The 21833-nt window shown below is 36.8% G+C and overlaps 1 protein-coding gene across 4 annotated transcripts in view; it reads right to left on the reverse strand.

Moving 5' to 3' along the window:
* The window catches only part of LOC108698815 (nesprin-2-like), a 194396-nt gene that overhangs the window by 31095 nt on the left and 141468 nt on the right, over window positions 1-21833 (reverse strand). For 3 of the 4 annotated variants that reach the window (XM_018230644.2, XM_018230643.2, XM_018230640.2), the window contains exons 82-98: window positions 21478-21610; window positions 20005-20187; window positions 18832-18978; window positions 18001-18177; window positions 15463-15618; window positions 14306-14455; window positions 13592-13762; window positions 13100-13233; window positions 12458-12662; window positions 9546-9725; window positions 9025-9159; window positions 8163-8317; window positions 6411-6558; window positions 6178-6272; window positions 5280-5514; window positions 4373-4567; window positions 2980-3105 (exon numbers count right to left, since the gene is read on the reverse strand). In XM_018230644.2, the coding sequence (XP_018086133.1) occupies window positions 2980-3105; window positions 4373-4567; window positions 5280-5514; window positions 6178-6272; window positions 6411-6558; window positions 8163-8317; window positions 9025-9159; window positions 9546-9725; window positions 12458-12662; window positions 13100-13233; window positions 13592-13762; window positions 14306-14455; window positions 15463-15618; window positions 18001-18177; window positions 18832-18978; window positions 20005-20187; window positions 21478-21610 (2725 nt within the window). The remainder of the gene's footprint in view (window positions 1-2979; window positions 3106-4372; window positions 4568-5279; window positions 5515-6177; window positions 6273-6410; window positions 6559-8162; window positions 8318-9024; window positions 9160-9545; window positions 9726-12457; window positions 12663-13099; window positions 13234-13591; window positions 13763-14305; window positions 14456-15462; window positions 15619-18000; window positions 18178-18831; window positions 18979-20004; window positions 20188-21477; window positions 21611-21833) is intronic. The other variant, XM_018230641.2, reaches the window with a different exon arrangement.

Raw genomic sequence — 21833 nt, forward strand, 5'->3', positions numbered from 1 at the left:
AGTTTAAGTTTTAGTATGTTATAGAATGGCCAGTTCTAAGCAACTTTTTGGTCTTCATTATTTATTTTTTATAATTTATGAATTATTTGCCTTCTTCTCCTGACTCTATGAAAAAGGGGTCACTGACCCCATCTAAAAACAAAAGCTCCGTAAAGCTATAAATTTATTGTTATTGCTACTTTTTATTAGGCATCTTTTTGTTCCGACACTCCCCTATTAATATTTCATATTCTCATTCAAATCAATGCATGGTTGCTAAGCTCATTTGGACCCTAGCAACCAGATTGCTGCCATTGCAAACTGGAGAGCTGCTGAATAAAAAACTAAATAACTTTAAAACCTCAGAATATGGCTCCCTACATAATACTTAAACTTTACTCAAAGGTGAACAACTGCTTTAATAACATTGGGATCAACCATTATTTTTACTGGCCAGGCTGGTAACATACCACGGCCAGGTGGCAACCCTAGTTAGGCTACACATTTACAGTTATTACTACTTTTTATTAATCATCTTTCTACTCACACCCTCCTCCTATTTATATTCCAGTTTATTTATTCAAATCAGTGCAGGGTTGCCAGGATAATTTGGACCCTAGCAGCCAGATTGCTGAAACTGCAAACTGGAGAGCAGTTGAATAAAAAGCTAAATAAACACAAAAATAACTAAAAAAGACACAACTATTTAAAAATGAAAACCAACTGCAAATTGTCTCAGAATATCCCTCTCTGTATTATACTTAAATTTAACTCAAAAGTGAACAATCCATTTATATATGAAATTGACAATGCTTTTGAATAAACTATTCTACATGTGAGCTCTTTGGGTCAGGGGCCTCAATTCTCCCATCTCTCTTGACCCATTGTAGTAACTCTGTGGGGGTCATTTATAAACTTTGCTCAGCGCATATGCATTCACATTGTCCATGTTTTTTCTATTTCCTCAACCATAACCATAACTCAAAAAAAAAAATATTTGCAATTTGCGATTATGCCATATGTAAAAAGCTCTTATGGATATTCACAGCACAGATACAAATTTGCAATTTTGTTTGCACATTAAATACACCACTCCTATCCAGCTTTTTAAATATATATATATATATATATATATATATATATATATATATATATATATATATATATATATATATATATATATATATATATATATATATACACACACACACATACATACACAGGGAAAATATCTTCACTGTGTGAACCCTTCTGTTCTGCATGAAGTTTATAAATGGGCCCCTTTATTTTTATATTCACCTCAATGTTTGTCCTGCTTGTTTGTACAGGTATGGGACCTGTTATACAGAATGCTCGGGACCAGGGATAAGAGATCTTTGTTTAATTTGGATCACCATAACTTTACTAAAAAAATATTTAAACGTTGAATAAACCCAATAGGATTGTTCTGCCTCCAATAAGGATTAATTATATCTTAGCTGGGGTCATGTGCAAGGTATTGTTTTATTATTACAGAGAAATAGAAAATCATTTTTAAAAAATTGTTAAATAATTATTTGCTTAAAATGGATTCTATGGGAGATGGTGTTCCCGTAATTATGAGCTTTTTGGATAGTGGGATTCCAGATAACAGATCCCATACCTGTACTTCGATGCATAAAGACAGATATATTCATATATGCATGCACTTTTAAATGCTATACAGCAGTGGGTTCTATTATCTGGAATCTTTGAAACCTTGGATTTTATGGTTACATGGGTTGTAATAGATTACAAAACTGTAATCTATAAAGGCTGGAATTAATGGATATCTAATGTAATAGCCAGAACACTACTTCCTCCTTTGCAGCTCTCTGGCCTCTTAGCTAGTCAGCGATTTGAAGGGGGGCCACATGGGACATAATTGTTCAGTGAGTTTGCTTTTGATCCTAAGCATGCATTTCTGTCCCATATGTAGCGTTGGGCTAAGCCGGCAAGGCCCACTAGGCAACTCAGCTGGCCACCTCGTACTTGCATGAACGGGCGAGTGCTGAATGGATGGGGAGTTATCCGACTATAGGGCAGTGCTGGGACAAGGGCCCGGACTCGGGGTAGCCTACATATACGTGCCTTGTGCCTCAAGCTTTGCGCCCTAGGCACATGCCTCTTCTCCCTACCCCTAGTTTCGGCCCTGCCCATATGGCCCCTGTCCAAGTCACTAATTAGTTCCTGACTGATAACAGGTTAGAGAGCTGCAAAGGAGGAAGTTGTGTTCTGGCTATTACATAAGACATCTACTCACTCCAGCCTTTATAGATTACATTTTTGGTTAACCATTTTGAAAACCTTTTTAGATGGAAAGGATAGATTGGAATTGTAAGATATGTATGCTAGTGGCAATAATCCTTTAAAGGAAAACTATACCCACCGAACAATGTAGGTCTCTATTAAAAAATATTGCATAAAACAGCTCATATGTAAAACGCTGCTTCATGTAAATAAACAATTTTCATAATAATATACTTTTTTATTAGTATGTGCCATTGGGTAATCATAAATAGAAAATTGCCATTTTAAAAAATAAGGGCTGCCCCCTGGGATCATAGGATTCACTGTGCACACAAACAAACCATACATGTTAGGTCACATGAGCTTATTAACAGACAGAGTTCTGTCTTTTGCTTCATACTTCTTCCTTTTACAGTTAGAGCTGCAGTATTTCTGGTCAGGTGATCTCTGAGGCAGCACACAGACCATCATGAAATGGTGGTCCAAGGTAAGAGATGTAAAAGGACAATATTTACTTAAATATATATTCCAGTTTGGTAAGATTATTTAATATGCCACTTAATGTGATATAAACTATTGCTTAAATATTTATTTTTGGGGTAAAATTTTCCTTTAATATTGGTGCAGACAAATATTAGTCAGCAGTTTGCGGATTTTCAGTATTGTTCATCCCAGCTACAGCAGGTCTGTGAGTCTAAAATGTTTAGCACTAATGAAAGGTGGCACAATTACCTTTATAGATTCTTTAGCCTTCTGTAGCTCTTCTAGCAGTGTTGGAATAGGTTCATTTACTCTGAGCTTCTGCTCATGAAGATTGTTCCTTCTGTCCTCCACTGTCCATGCAAAGCTCTGCCATTTCTGGAGAACAATAATAAACAAGACATTTCTGTGAACAGTGGATGGCTTCATCAATACTACAGTACTATTTCTTAAAGAGATACTGACACCAGAAATTAAACTCTTTTTTACATATATAATAATATTGCCTTTGAAAGCTACTTATCACTTTGTCATAAAGTATTTGCACAATGCTTTTACATTACCTGTCTGATGCCCCATTTTCCTGTATGAGGGGCTGCCATATTTGTGCAGCAGGGGTCCGTTAGCATTAGAAACTTTAACTGACAGGCTTAGATCAGGTTGGCAAAACAGTCAGCTTTAGGAATTTCAACTAACAATAACTTATAAAAACAAACATTGTAGGAAAAAATTATCAACATGACCTATAGGTAACTTTTAATGGACATTAATATTTTAAAAAGTAGTTTTTTAGTGTCAGTATCACTTTAAGGTACTTACAGTAGTCAGCGGAGCTCTAATTCTGTCATAGTGTCCTTGTTCAGTGGGTAAAATGCAGGAAATATAGAGATTGCTACATCCTGGATCTGAACTAACACTCTCTCTCCTTTCTATCTGACCTTGGACAAAGAAACAATCATGGAAACTGCGTGTTTCAACATCTACTGTATACTAATACCAATATTATCACTTCCTGATTTACTGCAACAGATCACAGGATTCTGATCAGGAAAGGAGTTTGACTGCAGCAGAACCCAAGCGGACACACATCCTCTTGAATCATTGCCAAAGAGATTGTATTAAATGTATAAACATAAGAGCTGGACAAATTCCAATAAAGTACAGGCAAAATATGGTTCCATAGGAGACAGAAAGCCTGTAGTCCCCAACAAAACCTCAATGAATAAAAGCCTTGGTTCCTGGGGCTTTCCACAATATTATCCCATACAGTTTGCTCTGGACTAAACTAAACTATTCATTGCTTATAGTTTTCTGCTTATTGGGGGTCTGGACCAACACCAGCCTGTCAAATACTGTTTCTGAACTGCAAGAGAAGAAAAGACTCTGAGCAGCTATTAGATACACACTTCATTTAATCTAAGCGACTCACAACAGCTTACTGAGTAAAGAAAATGATATTATTGTGAATATATTCTTATCAGAGATGCACCAATTCCCTTTGCAGCAGGCCAAACCATTTGAGAGCCACAGAGCTGGTGTAATTCATCTACAAATAATTATGCAGATATCACATTTCTCTCGTAATATGGAATAGGCCATTCCATTTCCACCATGCATTTTTTTAAGCCAAAAGTCTAATTCATACCTGTAGAGTGGCAGTGTTACGGTTTAGAATTGTCTGTAACTGCTTCTTTGTGCTTTCCCACTGTTCCTGCAGTTGGGTGACATCATGTTTCAAGGCATTTTTGCTTTCAGGCTGAGCCACTGATATCAAGTCTTTGCCATGATCTAAAGCCGTGGAATAAATGTTCTTCCATCTGCTTAGGTGCAGTTCTTTACTCTGTAATAATATAAATAAAGGACTTACCTTTTACATTTTAACAATATATCTATATAGATTCTGCATTGCTGTTTCACTGTACCTACTACAGCTAATTACTGCCAAAGTAAGAGTCACATCAAAGTAGGGCATTTAGTATTCCATGTCTGGGGCATAAAGTGTCCCCTGCAGCTATCCATCTCTGTGTAGATGTTCTATGAGTTTACCAACACAAGAGGGTGCTCTTTTGACAATGACCCCCCCCCACACACACACACAATAAGGATGACTAGAATTTTAGCAGCCACTTGGTTGCTAGGGGCCAATTTACCCTGTTAACAAGGCAGTGGTGTATAGCCTTATAGAGCAATAGTATTTTGGTTCCCAGGGTCAGTGACTCCCATTTGAAATAAAATATAAAATAAAGACTGATTTAAAATCTGCTCTACAACAAACTAAAAGTTAACTTCAGGGCAATGGCAGATAAGGAGATTTGTCGTTCATTGCAGTACAAATTTACCGTGGACAAAAAATCTCACCCTCTGTTATAGGACAGTGGTGAACTAACCATTTCAGTCTTATACAGGATTACTTGTTGGTTCACGATATCATAAAGTCATAAAGAAGGTCAGTGGTGAATTCCAATTATAACTCAGTAACAAATAGCTATAATACAGTTTCTATATCAGCAGGACGCCACAGATTTTGCCCAGCATAGCTTTTTCTTGCTTACCTTGAAGTCATGTGTCAGTTTTCTTATTTGGAAAAGACTGTGACATTTCTCGCTGCTCACACTTGCCATATCCGCTTGTATCTCAGTGAGGCTACTTCTGAGCCGCTCCCTGGAACAGTTGAAGAAACACCACTGACCAATAAGGGCATCTATCCCCCTCTTTCTTTGATGGACCAGACTAATAACATTCTGCCATTTCTCTGTCAGGGCCGTGAGCTTTAAGATTAACTCAGAACTGCAAGAAAAAAAGAAGACTGTAGCTGTAATTATGGGTAATATTTATTGCTGCAGCAAATGATTAGACATGCATAGTCACTGGATGCACATATGAGCTTAGATACATGTCATGTTTTGAACTGTGAACATTTTAGAATAGAGCAAACCCTTAGTAATCTCAAGGGAAAACTCATTGCACACTTTTAGTTGCAGGCATGCAAGGCTAAGGTCACACTGAGTTTTTTTCAGTTGTTTCCTTGAATTGCCCCTTGCTACTTTTAGGCATTAGAAAGAAACAGTGTAACAAACAGTTGTGTCTGGAAGAGAAGCTTCAGAATGAAGTGGGGCTGATTGGCTGAACATCCACCAAGATGTCACTTCTTAGGTCCCAACATCCCTGTTGTTGTTGGCTGGTCACTAAATGAAGTAAGCAGTTAATCTCATACTATGGTTCAGTAGATTTCAAGCCCAGAAGCTGCTAATCACACACTAAATAAGTGTCACCAGCAACACCAGCCCACTACCTATAACAGAGTGAACTGTAGGAAAGTAGCACAGTCTGGCCAAAGTCAAGTATATGACCTATTTCAAAGGGTCGTTATAAACAGTTAGATTAACTATGATCATTTCATGTGGAGTTGAGCCCTTTGTAAGTATATGTGAAACTACAATGCTGTATTACCTGTTTTCTTCTTCTCCTGCTTCTAAAAGCGCCAATGCTTTTCTTACGAAACAGGGTAAAATGTGTTCATTTATAGCAATTTCAGCCAGAAGCCTCTAAGGGGTAAAAAAAAAACAAAGATTGTGTCAGCTGGGTTAATGAGAGGCAAACAGTTTCATCAATGGCAGGTATGTGACTGCTAGTTCAGGAATGAAAGAAAAATGGATATATAATTTCTATAGCAATTCATATACCTCATAATTGTGTTGCTGTTGCTTTAACTCTACAAAGGTTCTTGCAATTCCTCCAGTGAGACTGTCCTCCAGCTTCTCAATAGAGTGCAGCCAGGTTTCATAGTTTTGAACAAAGTTCTTTTTTTCCAGTTGATTCATCTGGTGTTCCCTGCAAACCCCAAATGTTAGGTTTGTATTGTAACACATACGTGCATCATTCCAAAAGAACATAAAACCAATGGCTAAAGGGAGATGAAACACACCGTGGTTACTGCTAACCAGCACTGCTACATCGGGGGAAATGCCATCTCCTAGACAAGAGCTGGGTTTGTGTACAGGGACCAATAATTTGGAAAGGCAAAGCAATCCTGACAGTTGGGCTGTCCAACGTGTCCAGCAAACTGGATGTGGCCCTTCAAGATATTTTTATGGCCCTCAGACTAAGGTAACGGGATCATTTGAAAATTCAATTACACAAATGCATGTTGCAGGGCCACATTGATTTCAACCACTTCATGGAAACAGTTGGCCATAACTGATATAGAGAATGTTGCACAGCAAGCAATGTCCTACAATTCTAAACTTAATTTTATTAGGCAATAATAGGCAGAGTTAAAATGGTTTCTTTTTTTTTCAAATGGTATCTGATCCCAGGAACCAAAATACTATTGTTTTGTGGGGCTACAATTGTAATTGTTAGTGTTACCTTTTTATGTATCATTCCATTCTTCAATCTCTCTGGTTGCTAGAGTAAATTGAACCCTGGCAACCAGACAGCCACTGCAATTTCAAACTGTAAAGCTAAAATATTCCAAAACTATAAAAATGAAGACCAACTGCAAGCTACTTTAGAAAATCATTGCCTACGTCATACTAAAGGTGTTGAATGATTAACAAAGTTAAGCACCCACATTCTACTCTTTCATGACTGCATTAGGAAGGGTTTATCATTTGTTAATTATGGGGCTAAATGCATTAAAAACTGCAGCTTTTCTCGAAGTCTGGCAACTATGCTTTTAATAGCCCTGCTGTTCTGTGTGGTCTATAATATGCGCCCTATTGATGGCCACACTTGCTTTACAAGTGCATTTGATTTCTAATCCAAGTAAACCAACCCCAGAGCAGCTAATTACTGGCTCTAGAAGACTTATTTTGTACACAATGAAAATATGACTCCAAATTGCATGTAAAATGATTAAAGATGATAAATTCTAATGCACACAGTCCAGAAAGGGAAATAAAATAGCCAGGTAATATTTATAGAAGTGAGAGATTTTTTCTAGAATGGTCAAACTATCAGCGACCCACAGAATTAAAGCTTCATTCAGAATAATAAAAAAAAAGATTGCAAGGGATGGTTAGGTAAAATAAAAAATCCCATGTCTCACAAATATAGATGAATAGTAGTCCAAGATTGAAAGGGATAATTAGATTACCAGTTAACTGATAATCCACCTGGCATAATGGACTTCTGCTAACAAAACAGTTACAACAGAGGGTGAAGGGAAAGCGCTGTATCACTAATCTGTTTATCTATAATTTTTAATACATTTGAATAAAATCAACTTAAATCTGTATATTTATATAGACACATACCATACTACTTGAACATATTCTTTAATAATAGATCAATTGCCTTTAAAAGTTCACGCATATCCTTGTGTTCTGTATACTACCATGAATACAAATACAGAATATTGTCCCTACAAAGGAAACTGCAAAGATGACTGGATGAGATGCACCCAAGACAACCAATGCTGATTTGGGCCTAACCTGCATTCTTCCAGCGCACTTTCCGTTGTTTTTGTCCACAAACTATTCAGATTCAGTAGCAGCTTCAGCGTCGCGTCATCAAATGGAAGTGCATAGCTCTCCTCATTCAAATGCTCAATGTCTGAAGATAATTCACTGAGCTCTAAAAGCTGTTGCTGCAAATCATCAAGGAGAGAAGATAATTAAAATGTTTTTTTTCCTGTTTTTGAGCATCCTGCAATATATGGGTATGGGATCTACTATCTAAGATAGAAATATGCAGATATAATATTTCATAGAGTATTATCTGTTATACAGATCTCCTGTATTTAAGTTGCCCAAGCCATCAGATCAAATGTAAAACCCATTAACCATTCATCAGTTGCGTATATATACTTATTAGATATATGTTATATATATGTACGTTATAGATTGGCCAGTTCTTAGCAACTTTTCAATTTCATTTTTATAGTTATTTTTAATCATTAGCCTTCTTCTTCTGACACTTTCCAGCTTCCAAATGGGGCGGCACTGACCCATCTAAAAAGCAAATGCTCTGTGAGGTTACAAATGTATTGTTATTGACACTTTTTATTACTCTATTCAGGCCCTCTCCTATTCATATTCCAGTCACTTATTCAAATCAATGCATGGTTGCTAGGGTAATTCGGATCCTAGCAACCGGATTGATGAAATTGGAAACCAGAGAGCTGCTGAATAAAATGTAAATAACTCAAAAACCACAAATAATAAAATCCAATTGCAAATTGTCGCAGAATATTACTCTCTACATCACACTAAAAGTTAATCAAAAGGTGAACAACCCATTTAAGTTTTGAATAAAGTTATAAGTCCACAACCGGAACAAAAAGAAAAACGGTACCTTTATTACTTCCGATTTCTCTTCTCTCTCTTTCCCAGACAGGCACATAGTGCCAACAATATTAGCAGATGACTGTACTTGTGCTTGAATGGTCTCCAGGTTTTCCTTAAATGCTTTGACGTCATTCATAATCAACTAAATGAAGGAATTAAAGATTTTATGATTACATTGTACAGTTATAAAGCTCCAATGCATTTACTTCTAGAGAGGAACTAAGAAATTCAGTTGTTGGGATTCCATTTACTGGTCTAATGCAAAAGACAAGATAAGTTGTTTTGTTGCATACATATTTGAAACCAACAGGTATCCTCATGGAGTTCAGGTTAAATATGGCCCCCTGAAAGCTCCTGACAACACAAGATAATTTGGTTACCTTTAAAGTAACAATAGTAATTATTCATTAATTCTTCATTAAATAACCACCCTGTATTTGATTGAAGAATTATTTGTTATCTTAATTACCTCTGTCTATGGCTGAACAGTACATTAGTGCACATTAGGATAAATATTTAATGAAATACCGTCAGTTCAGCAGATCTGGACGCTGCTCTTCTTTCCAGGGCAGCTATTCTTTGAGAAGAGCGTGATCGCTCAGAAAGAATAATATCGGATGCGGCAGGATCTTGCTCTAACACTTTATCTGCCATCTCAGACACCTGAATTACATGTGACCTCAACTCCCGAAGAGCTTGTTTAAACTCCTATAGAGAAAAAAAGCACACAAATACAGTATAAGTCTGTAAAAATATCCCTAGCCTTTACTTGGCTAAATAGGGTACCAACAACAGGGATAAAGAGGCTCAAGCACATGATAATAAGTATAAATCTAAAGATTTCAATTAATCCCGTGATTGGCAGGGGTAGTTGCTAGGGAGCAATAGAAAATACAGCCAACATTCTCAAATCAAACTCAGCATTTGCAAAAGTACAAACTATGGAAACATGAATGTATAATTGCTTTCTTGCTTATATTCTCATTTGCTGGTGTTACTGGTCCTAGTATAAAGCAAAATCTTTGCATTAGAATTAAATTCAACACCTGCAGTGCAATGGGTTACTCCTTTAAGCTATCTAAGTAATTTAATAAGAGTTACACATACACAATTGTTAATAAGGATGTACTTGTTGTGTTCATTCATATTAGAACTTCTTACAGATCACCAAGGAGGAGCAGGGTCTGGGTTTCTCAGGGAGGTGCATATACATTTTGTTAGCAATTGGTCATTGTAAGAACACATAACGTGCTACTAAGCCTGCTTAAGGGGAGAATATACAAGAGAAACCATAGCGGGTCATTTACGACTGCAACTGTAGTGAGCAAAGTGCAATATCCAGTGGAATATGCACATTTTTTTCCCATAATGCAGCATTTTCCAGGGAGGAATTGTGTCTGACTCAATTGCAGATGATGCACTGAAATTAACGCAACTCAGACTTCAACGTAATTGGACACAGCTGTGCTGCTTGACGTCATTTCTGGTGTTTGGCAAAAGAGTGACGTGTGTCTGAAACTTTAGAAGCAAGTGAGCTGGGCCTATTGCCACAGGGAGCTGGGGGATCTCTGGAGCAACTGCCTAGGGTTCCCCTGTGTCAATAGATGCAACTGTGTGTGATTCGGAACGGGAGGCATGAAGGAATGAGCAGCGCCAAGCACAACTATATGAACTATGTTACCCCTCCTATCTCTACAAAATACATCAAACATTTAATGTAAGATGGAGCCAATGAAAATCACTAAATACACTTTAGAAAAAGTCACCTACTATAAAGCGCAACGTTACAAAAGCTTATAATGCATCATTTTACATACCAGAACTCTTAAAACTAGAACTGCAGGAAAATCCCAAGAAGAATGGTTCCACAAACAAGAGCTTCATTAAAACCTTGGTTACTACAAAGCAAACATCTCTAGAAATCGCCTGAATACATGCAAAGAGTCCTTTTATGAGCCTGAGCTGCAGGAATGGCAGAATGGTCTCCAAGGAACCTTTTGGTTACCTGTAATGCTTGGAGCAAACTCTCCAACGTGGCTATTATCTATCAAGCTTATGCAAATCCAGTGCGATCACAAATGCAAGTATGAGGACAAACAACTCCAAGCTGCAATTCTTGCCTACTTGTACCGTATTCATTGCTTCTTACTTCAGCTTGAAGATGCCTCCTTCTCTTACTCAGGCTCAAATCAATTGAGCAGGGACACTGAGTGGATTGCATATTCTTTATCGCAGGTTGAGTGCAGCAGAGCCCTCCAGCCCATGTGTCCACATTCTAAATATATTCTATACAGCAAAGACCAGGAAGGCAACAGCATGCTACACAAACCAAACCATGTTTTAAAATACACCAATGCTAATGTATTTAATTATACTGCTTTATTTATTTGTTTATCATCTTGTTCTGAGCTATTAATTTGTCTATGCCCCAGTAGAGCTTACAATACATGTTCCTTACCACTTGTACACATACTCTAATACACACTAAGATGAGTTTAATCAGTAGCAAACTAGCCTGCCTTATTTATTTTGGACTATGCAAGGACTTTAGAGCACTCAAAGGAAACCCACTCAACTATGGGTAGTACATACAAAATCTATGCAATATCTTAAACAAGACCTCAGTACTAATGTATGCCCTTGGAATTTCAGTAACATAGATAAACAATCTAGCCATGGCTGAATTATTTTATGCAATGCCATCACCAGTGTAGGTCACAGGAAAATGAATAGTGCGATTGTTTGTGGTCAGCAGCAGTATGTTCAGTGGCAGCCTCCCTGTGTGCTCCTTCTATATAGGACATAGTTATGAATCATGGAGCACATACAGAGCCATTAGCTGCAGTAAATAATTACCAGGTTATGCTTATTGGGTGCATCTCTGATAACTTGCCCTTCCATTTTATGAATGAGTAATCATAGAGAGGTTGTCTGCACTGCACCTGTTCTGATAAATATATAATATTACATCATATGTATTATCTGTTGTTTGGTCACTGACCCTGACTCCATTGGAGTAAAAATAAAACAGCAGAAAAATACTAGGTGGCATATGATATTTAACATAACAACACTGCACCAAAACAAAAGGCATATAATACAAATATTTACTTTTTAGACTTTCACAAATCACTAATGCAGCATAACTTGTCCTTCATATGACTTCTTTGACTGAACCAAAATTAAGTTGTTACATGTCCAAAGCACAAAGCCCCCTCCCCTTTAATTAGGACTTGAAACATAAAACCAGTTTGGCCACTGCAGTTAATGGCATAGTACACTTAGCAACACAAGCCACAGATATCAGTCTTGATAAGAACAAACAATTGTCAAATTAATTTATGTATTAACAGATCTTTAAACTATGTTGATTAGAACAGGGATAATGGAGCATATGTTTGCTCCCAGATTGTTCCATATCTGGGGCCATTTGCACAAACCTGCAAATCCTGTATCCTCTGCTGCAAGGTGTCAGTCTCCTTGTCTTCAGAAATCTTCCCATATACAAGCTCACTACATTTTTCTTCAAGTTGCTCCAATTTTTGTGTGTGTTCCAGGTAGGAATTGTGGTATTGCTCCCAGAGCTGCAGTAAGATCTGTGCAGCCTGTATGTGGCAGGCAAGTTCCTGATGTGCTGCGTCCCACCTGAAAGCAACCAGCAGCTTACAAGTTAATGCATATGAGAAAGATGCACATAATTCTATAATGCAAGGTATTCACACTGAAAAACTTCTACATTCTACATTCACCAATAGATGCACACATTTTATTGTAATTGAATATGCAGAATACTTTTTTATTGTAAGTTTTAGAATGCTAGGCAAAGCTGTTTTAACTTCATTTATTTTAATGGGCATGTGCCCATTAATTAAGAAATTAAGAATTGCGTGCTCAGTTATGGGCTAAGGCTGCCAGAAAACACTCAAACTTGTACTTATATGGCTATATGGTTATATGCTATATACATTGCATATCATTTCAGCTGCCAATCTTTTTAAATACTAAGAGGGTCACAAAGAACATTGGCTGAAGTGGGCCGATAGTGATGGCCATGACTCAATAATAAACAAACACAAACCCACCTCGCATGTGCCTCCAATTGTTTCTCCTGTAGAATGGCTACAACTGATGGACTGCACAAGTCTGCCATGCTATCCAGAGAAAGTCTGAGCTTTATCCATTTCTCTTCCTGTTGTTCCACTTCCTCCAGGAGAGACTAAGGCGGGAAAGGATTAATCGGTACATTATACTTTAAATCAGGAGGCAAAAAGAAAAGATACATAATCATATAAAACATTATTAGGTTTCCCTCACTGAGCTTCCTTTGCTGTAAATGAGTTGACCTAGGGAGATGCAATAAGCCAAAGTGAAGCTGAACATGACATCTCTTTTTTACAGTGTGAGCAAGTAAGTAATTATAAGAAATAATAAAGACAATGAACTATATATGTGACTTTGCATGAAAATACACTAAAAAAGAAATGATGTTAAAAAAAAACCTACACCCCGGTTCTATCAGTTTATGTTCTGACTGTCCTTGTGTACACACACTTCTGCACAACCAGGCCACTGACCTGCAGTCTTTTTAATCGGTTCTGAAGAATAGGTTGGGAGGACACAGATGGTTTGTTTTGTCCTAGAATATATATTAGTTTGACTGTCAACTTGTTCAAGTCTTCATAATTTTCATCAAATGTTTTCCAGTGCTGTAGGGTAGATGTTATATGGGATTTCACTTCTGCAACCTAAAAAACAACCAGAAAATATCAAGATTAGGGTGAAAATAATGCAACCAAATTGGAGCCTTCTAAGCTAGGAAACATCTACTAACACCTTCAATTAAATGGCTAAAACTATTGATAATGCCGTCAATAGTGGATTTCCACTTCACAGCTATGGATCAGAAGTAAGTCTAAAAACTTATTTTGTTTTCCATAAACAGTAAATCATATGTATTTTCTAGCTTCAATACAGACATGAGTCTATAGCTGGATCAGATTCCTACTATAATTTTGTCCTCTACTAGAAGATCCTCAAGGTGCATCACAACATTACTGGTATTTGAAAACTGGTTGAATGTCCATTTGTTTGGTGTCTTAAACCTCAAATAAACCCAAGAGGTTTTTTTTCATGTGTAGGTGAGTGATTGCTGTGCTAGAAAGAATGTGCTACATTTGGAACTTTTTCCCATAAAACATCTGGAAATATGAGGTAGTTTGTGTCTTGAAATGTCCCCTGCTTTCTACTAGATGAGTGTCTCAAAACAAAAACTGGCAAAAAATACAAACCTGGCTGGCAAAAGAGTCTCTCTTTTTTAATAAAGTTTCTGTCACAACGCCGCTTTCTTTTTGGCTGTGGTCATCAATTCCCATCAGCTCTAGGTCCTTCTTCAGGTTTTCTGCTGCACTTGATTTCAAGACTAGTTGCTCAACCATGTCCTTTAATGAAACATTAATCAGCATTATTATGATTTTTCTAAGAAAAAGAAATTGTTAAATAGGCAGACATTCACAGGATATATGAGAAACCAGAATTAGGAATTTATTTTTGTTTCAGAAACAGGGCAGCTGTTAGAGTTAGAGTATGATGGTCTGAAGAAATGCATGGAGGAGCAAGGTTTTTGATAGGTAATAGTGCTCAGTGCTGGAACTCTGTGTATTAACATGCACTATAAAGTAGAATGGTGTTCAACTGCTCTTCCAACTAAAATGCCTAAACTCTCAGAATTTTTTTCCTGACAGTCAGGACATTTTTGATAAATTGAATAAATAGTGTGTGCCATCCTACTTCTTTACTATATGTAAAATAAATCAAACTGCTGGGAATTCTTGTGGAAATAAAATCAATTGTCAAAGAATTTTCTTTTTACATTTTTAAAAGCATGTAGGGTCCCCGTTAGGGCAGTAACCTTTCACAAATATATATAGAAAAAGCTTCAAGACACCAGATATATTTTCAGAAATCTACTTTCCTTAGAACAATATTTGTTTGACATTTTTCTTCTAAAGAGTAGGGAGTGCTTTGTAGCTTTTTATGGAGAAAAACATTTGAACAAAACACCTAAGGCTGCTCAACAGAATTGAGGCTCTAGTTTTGTGCTCTTAGCAAACTAATAACTGCATTAAAGCAATAGACTGCCTTACGGTGACTTTTTAAATCTGAAGGCCAAGCAGCTTGCCATGATAAAACACATTAATCCCAAACATGAAATAAAATTATGGTAGCCCATTTGAAGTTAACAGTTATGCACAATATAAATGTTTTACAAATGTTGGGATGTACTGTAACTATTATAGGGGAACAGAAAATGGCTAGCTTATTAAATATTCAGTTTTGTAAATCAGAAAATCCAAGAGGCATATTTTCTACTAAGAATTAAACTGACCTAGTGTCCTCCGCTGACAACTGGGTAAGGAAACAGTGAGACAGTTGCTGTGACACTTACCTTACAGTCAGCCAGAGTGCACTCAACTGCTGACATACTTATTGGTCTTTTTAATTTCTCCAGCCTCTGTTGTTGGGCATCAAACCAATTGTTTAAAGCTTTCATTTCGTTCTCCTTTACTGTTATAATTTCAAGTGTATGCTCCAGTTGTTGAATCTAATAAAACATGAACAGACAAATCATTTCATATGATGGCAAAAGTGCAGCACATCAGCTGTTGCTACGAAATATAGTTCAGCAACAGCAATAAAGTTACAGACTAGATTCGATTATTGAGTTTCTAATAACACACACCCAATAGGCCTCATTCATGCCCAAGATTTTTAACTCATTCTGTCAAATAGGTCCAATTTCCCCAGCTGTATCCAAGCATTTCTAAAGCTGTGCATACATTATATCATCCTACTAAGAAGTAGTTGCAGCACACTGTAAAAGATCTCAGGCAATACAAATGCCATTTTCAAAAATTAAATTGTCAATCACAGCCCTTATTTAGTGCCACCCAGTAACATTTTTCATGCTTGTGTTGCTGCCCGACTATTTTTTTTCTGAATGTAGCTCATGGGTAAAAAAGATTGGGGACCCGTGGTCTAACTATATCAGCATCCCTAAGGCTACCTTCCTGAACCCACAAAAACAACACACAAAATATTGGCTACACTGCTGCTTTATGTTTACAAGGCCCAACTCCTCTAAGAAGAATTACTTTAATGCTATGGGTTGTTTGTATCAAAGACTGCTGGAAGTATAGCCTAACAAGTATATGAAGAATTGGGCTTGAGAGTAAGTTTTCAATTTATGTGACATTCCTTTACAGAAAATACAGAATTGTGCTAATTTTATCATTTTAACAATAGCCAGCCATAGGCAACATAACCAAAGAAATTAATATTATTTTGATTGTAAAAATGGTGGCACAAATTATGTTTTAACTATCAAATTTACCTGCTGGGAATTTAACTGCTAGCTATGTATACAGATCTTTAATGCTATGGGTTGTTTGTATCAAAAACACATTTATATGTGCTTATTCATATCCATGAGCCCATGAGCGCATATTCCGGCCCTTTCTCAAAGTAAATTTTGAGTTTAACTCCACTTTCTCAATACCCACCTTCATGCATAAACATAACATGAGCATAACTCTGGATTGCCACATTCAGAAAAAAAAACAAATGCAATGGTTCTGATACAAACTAACATATGTGCTTGACACATAATAAATTCCAGTGCCTTATCACCCCCTGTAAGCGATCATGTAGTTTGTTTATGACAGTTGCCTCTAGAGATTTATAAGCCATCGGTTGCAATAAGCCTTTGACACTGGTAAAACCAACATAAATGTGAAAGCAATTATTTTAATCACTAACAGATCTGCCCATAAGGAAAATAGGACAGAATTCAAACTATACAGATTTCCTATTTACATTAAGTTATTCAAAAGGGCCACTATTCATACATGTACAGTGTCGGACTGGCCCCCAGGGAGACCAGGAAAACTCCCTGTGGGCCCAGGTGTCAGTGGTCCCTCATGCTGCTAAACATTTGGCCTATTTCATGGCCATTCCCTATTTCTATTGTGTAAAGAAAAGAAACTTGAAAAAGAGGAGAGGAAGAATAATAGCACTGAGAGTGGGCCCCTGGTCTATGGTTTTTTGGTGGGCCCCTGGTATAAGGTTTTTGGGTGGGCCCCTGGTGTCCCACTCCGACACTGTACATGTATATGATGCAAACTGGTTGATTTGTAAAAATAGTACAATATAATATATTTAATTTGTTTAGATTCTATTTGCAGAGTGTAAGGTCACTGTAAGTTTATAAAGTTTTGAAGAAGCATATCAATAAGTTTGATGATTTCTATTGTCTTGACAGCAAGTAGTTCAATAAAGTTTATACATTTTGAAGACGCATATTTGACCATATATCTGTCGTTAAAAATTGCTATAATAAACGCCATAAAACAAGACTATTTTATAGCAAAAATATTTGCAAACTTATTTTGTCGCCATAAAATTTGAAACTCAATGAAATTAACGACAACGTAAACTGGTACTCCATATTTGGTCCTTGGTAGAAAATTCCCACAGCACAGATAATCCCCTGCATAACAGACTTCCGTTTATTTGTGCACTGGGAATCTAATTATATACCAAGGATCAAACATGGAGTAGCTTCAGTTTTTCTGTTTGCCCAGTTTAGTTCAAGAAATAGCAAAAACCATATATTCTATAGTTGCCACACGTGAAACAATATTCTGAATGTTCATAAAGATGGATATTGTAGTAACAATTGTAGTAACAATCCGCTGGATACCATTATATATGGTCATAGAATTGGATGGCCCCAGATCTGAGCAACTATCTTACTGCTTAATTGTTCAGAAGACTATGTTGATCCCATACATGAGCAGATGCCAATTTTGGCCAACTTTTGGCTGAAAGACTGGATTGAATTTCTGAATCAAACTGGTTTATAAAGATAGAGAATCCAGAGCAGGAATTCAAGCATATTTAAATATATATGCAGAGCAGATCATACCTTTCTACTGAGATCGCCGTGCATTTGGTGCCACTGTAGGTTCATGGTGCCCAGGGATTCAGCAAATTCTGTTTTCTCATACCTTTTACTTTCCACATCACCAGCACTCAGCTGAAGTAATGACTGGTTCACAAAATCAACAATGCACTGTTTGTGGTTCATTTCTTTTTTGAAGTCCTGCAACAGAATACATGAATATATTGTGTTCTTTTAGTAGAAGCAATAAAACCGTAATCCTATAGTCTCGTTGGCCCTTCTTCAGTTCTGGCAAATTTGCAATAAGGAGCTTGTGGTCTTCATAAATAACTGGCGCAAAGACCACAGTCTGATTTAAGAGCTGCTCAGCTGAGAGGTTAGAAATATTCTACATTTCCATTCAACCTCTCTTGGTAAATCAAGTATTTTAACTGTACATCAGGAAGCTCAATGGCAGCTTAAAGAACTCTAGTTTGGCTTCCAACATTCTTACAAATATTCCTGGCTGAGTACATTATCCTTCAAACACAAGCATTGCACATTTGGAAAACATATTATAATTAAAACACAGTTTTAACATATCTTAACACTATGTAACCATTCTGATTTAAAAAAAAGTATATCTAATTATATCTTATTAATAAATAAGATACAACACAAGAGCCATGGATATCCCAATAACCAATGAGGAGTGATGTTCCCAGATATTACAGAGAAAAAAAATCATTAAATAATAAGTAAATTGTTTGCTTAAATACAACAGACCTGTTGCATGGGATACCTCCTATTTGTAGTTCTCTTATTACTAATAAAAAGTCATTCCGCATTTATCACTGATTGGCACTGAGTTCCTACCTTACATTCCTGAAGAAGTGAACGTACACGAGATACAGATTTCTGGGCTTTTTCTCCATCAACAGGTTCCTTGGTATATTCTGCTTTGTCCATCCAAACCATCAGTTCATAAATGGCTTCCCGAGATGGGAGCTTTTCCATCAAAAGCTACAAGTTAAAGAAAGATTTGCTAAGTGGTTTTCATCAGTGCTTGGATTTAGAAAAGTACAGTAAAGATTTAATAAATAGACGATGGCTAATGGAATTAAAATACAAGGTTACAGAAGAGGTACAAAAGATTCATAGAACAAGCTAATCCATCTAATTTGTGAGCCTTTTGTATGTCCCCAGATTTTTTAATTCATAAAGATAAGGAAAAAGTGATAGTAAAAATATATTGGTTTGTGAATTGTATCATCAAATGTTTCCAAATCTCAGAATAACACCCAGTGGCGTAACTATAGAGGTAGCATACCCTGCAGCAGGGGGTGGTGTGGCTTCTGGTCTGCAGGAGGCCAAGGATGGGGGTGACCTACAACACGCGCAATTCACCTACGATTTTCACATGTTATGGGCGACCCTCAATTACTTGCGGGGGGTTGGTTGTTGAGGGCCCTGAATCTTTTTTCTCACTGGGGTGACCGCAAAAGGTATGCTACTGATCACACCCATTTAAAAAATCAAATAAGTAATCACGAGGAAAATGAACGAATAAGGGTTCATTTTAAAAAAAAATCTTTAAATGCATTTGAAAGTTGAACACTGTTTTGTTCTATACTGGAGGCTTGAGATAACCTCAACAATACCACAGTGAATAAAAAAATGCAAGTGATAATGGGATTACTATGATTTGTTCATATTAAAGGCATAAAATTATTGCACTACTAGAGCGGAGAGTAAATATTTGCTGCTCACTCTATACTTAGGTCTGATTACTGAAATGGCAGGAGGTAGGTAGCACATTGGTGTCTCCTGGAATGCCACTAGCTTGCTCATCATTTACAATGTGCTAGTTGGGTGCAAGCACCAAGGGATGCATGGCATAGGAGAGCCCTGTACTTAATTCCTGTCTATGGCACAAATGCATGTGCTACCTGTTGCAGCCCTAAGGGGTGTAATTTAACATGTCTTAGTATTTCAGCACTTGCATACATACAGTACATACATACCTATAAGGTTTAATAACAGCCTTACCTGCTGAAGTTTTTCTTGGACAACTGGCAGACCAGCTATCAGTTCGCCCCACTTCTCCTCAAAATTTGCCAGGCTGACTTTCAGAACAGCAGTATCAGATTCCTTTAGGCGGAGGAGTTGAGAACCAGTGTTTAGCACTAAAGTCTTCAAGGAAGATTTCCGATCAACTTCATTTGTGAATTCCTTTAAGCAGAAAAAGCCTTGATTTTAGTTGAGTATTAAAAGACAAGCTTTTACCACAATATTCTGCCTCTGCTGTGCTATTAACTGTAACCTGCTGCTTACTAAAAGATTTAATGCAATATGCAGTAATAAGAATGTTACGGTCAGTATTATAGTCACTGGTATTGTAAGAAATTTAATAAGTCTTAGGGGCAGAATTATTAAGGGTTGAATAGTAAATTCAAATTCGAATTTAAATTTTAGAATTTTTTTTTTTGGTCAAAATTCTCAAATACCGAAATTTATCCAACCTATAACCTAGGAATAATTTGAATTCGACCATTTGCCACTATTCGTTCATGAATAAGTCAATGAGAGGGGTCCAGTGACCCATTTGAAGATGTTAATAGCCTTCCTGACATCAGAGATGAAACTTGATTCAAGTGTAGTCGAATTCGACTTTTAAAACTCAAACCTAAGGGTTTGAGTTTTAGATATTCAATTTTTTTCTTAAATAACCTCCCAATCAAATTTTGAGTATATTCAAATTTGTTAGAGTTAAAAAGAACTCACATGAATTAGAATTTATGGGCCTCCCAATGTTTTAATTCTTTGTGGTTTTTTTCTTATTCAGTATGTTTCTCTCCAGTTTCAAATTTAAGTTGGTTATATGGGTGCTCTATGCACATCAGTGACTGGTCTTCAAAAGCTGTGCAGCAATGATCAGTAGAGGGGATAGATGAAAAACACTAGGGATGCACCGAATCCAGGATTTGGTTTGTGATTCAGCCAGGATTCAGGCTTTTTCAGCAGGATTCAGATTTGACCAAATCCTTCTGCCCGGCAGAACCAAATCCGAATTTGCATATGCAAATTAGGGGCGGGGAGGGAAATCGTGTTATGTTTTTTAACAAAACAAGGAAGTAAAAAAATCTTCCCCTTCCCATCCGTAATTTGCATATGCAAAAATACGAAAAATTTCTGTTTTCGGGAAGAAGCCCGAGTTTGAGAGAGAGAGAGAGAGATGATAGATAGATAGATACATACATAGATGATACCCCAAGTAATGTGAATTTTTTCCTAACTAAACAAGGCAAATTAGTGGTTCCAAACCAATATTTGTGTCACGAAGCTGATTCTATACCATAATTTGATCTCTAGAGAAAAGAGGTTAATAACCACTGCTATAGATAATCTTTGCCAATGGTTCCCTTCTGCCACACTGTCTCTGATAAATTCTGTGTGCCACGCTCTGCAAAATTAGAAATGTTTCACAAGAATAAAAAAATATAGTATTTGTTGGGCACTTACAAATAAACTGGTGAGATTGTTTTTGACAGTTTCCAAATCCTGAGAGGCGTCCAGGGATTGCAGCTTCCAGCTGTTCAGCCTCTGATGAGCAGACTCAAACCATACTGATAATTCTGCTGAATTCCTATTGTAGCTGTGGTAACATGAAAAAGTATTAACACTACTAATAAAAAATCCATTACGTGGCCAATATAAAACCTGGAACCAATAAATAAGAAGCATGAAAGAGAATGGAAGGCCAATAGCTGCAGTGTGATTTATATTGCTATGAAATTAAAAGTTTGTTCTAAAGTTTTATACAGGGTTGTGGTAGAATGTGATGAAGCAATCTCTGACCTAATTATATAAACAGGAAT

The sequence above is a fragment of the Xenopus laevis genome, chromosome 8L (genome assembly GCF_017654675.1).
Source record: "Xenopus laevis strain J_2021 chromosome 8L, Xenopus_laevis_v10.1, whole genome shotgun sequence".
NCBI lineage: Eukaryota > Metazoa > Chordata > Amphibia > Anura > Pipidae > Xenopus > Xenopus laevis.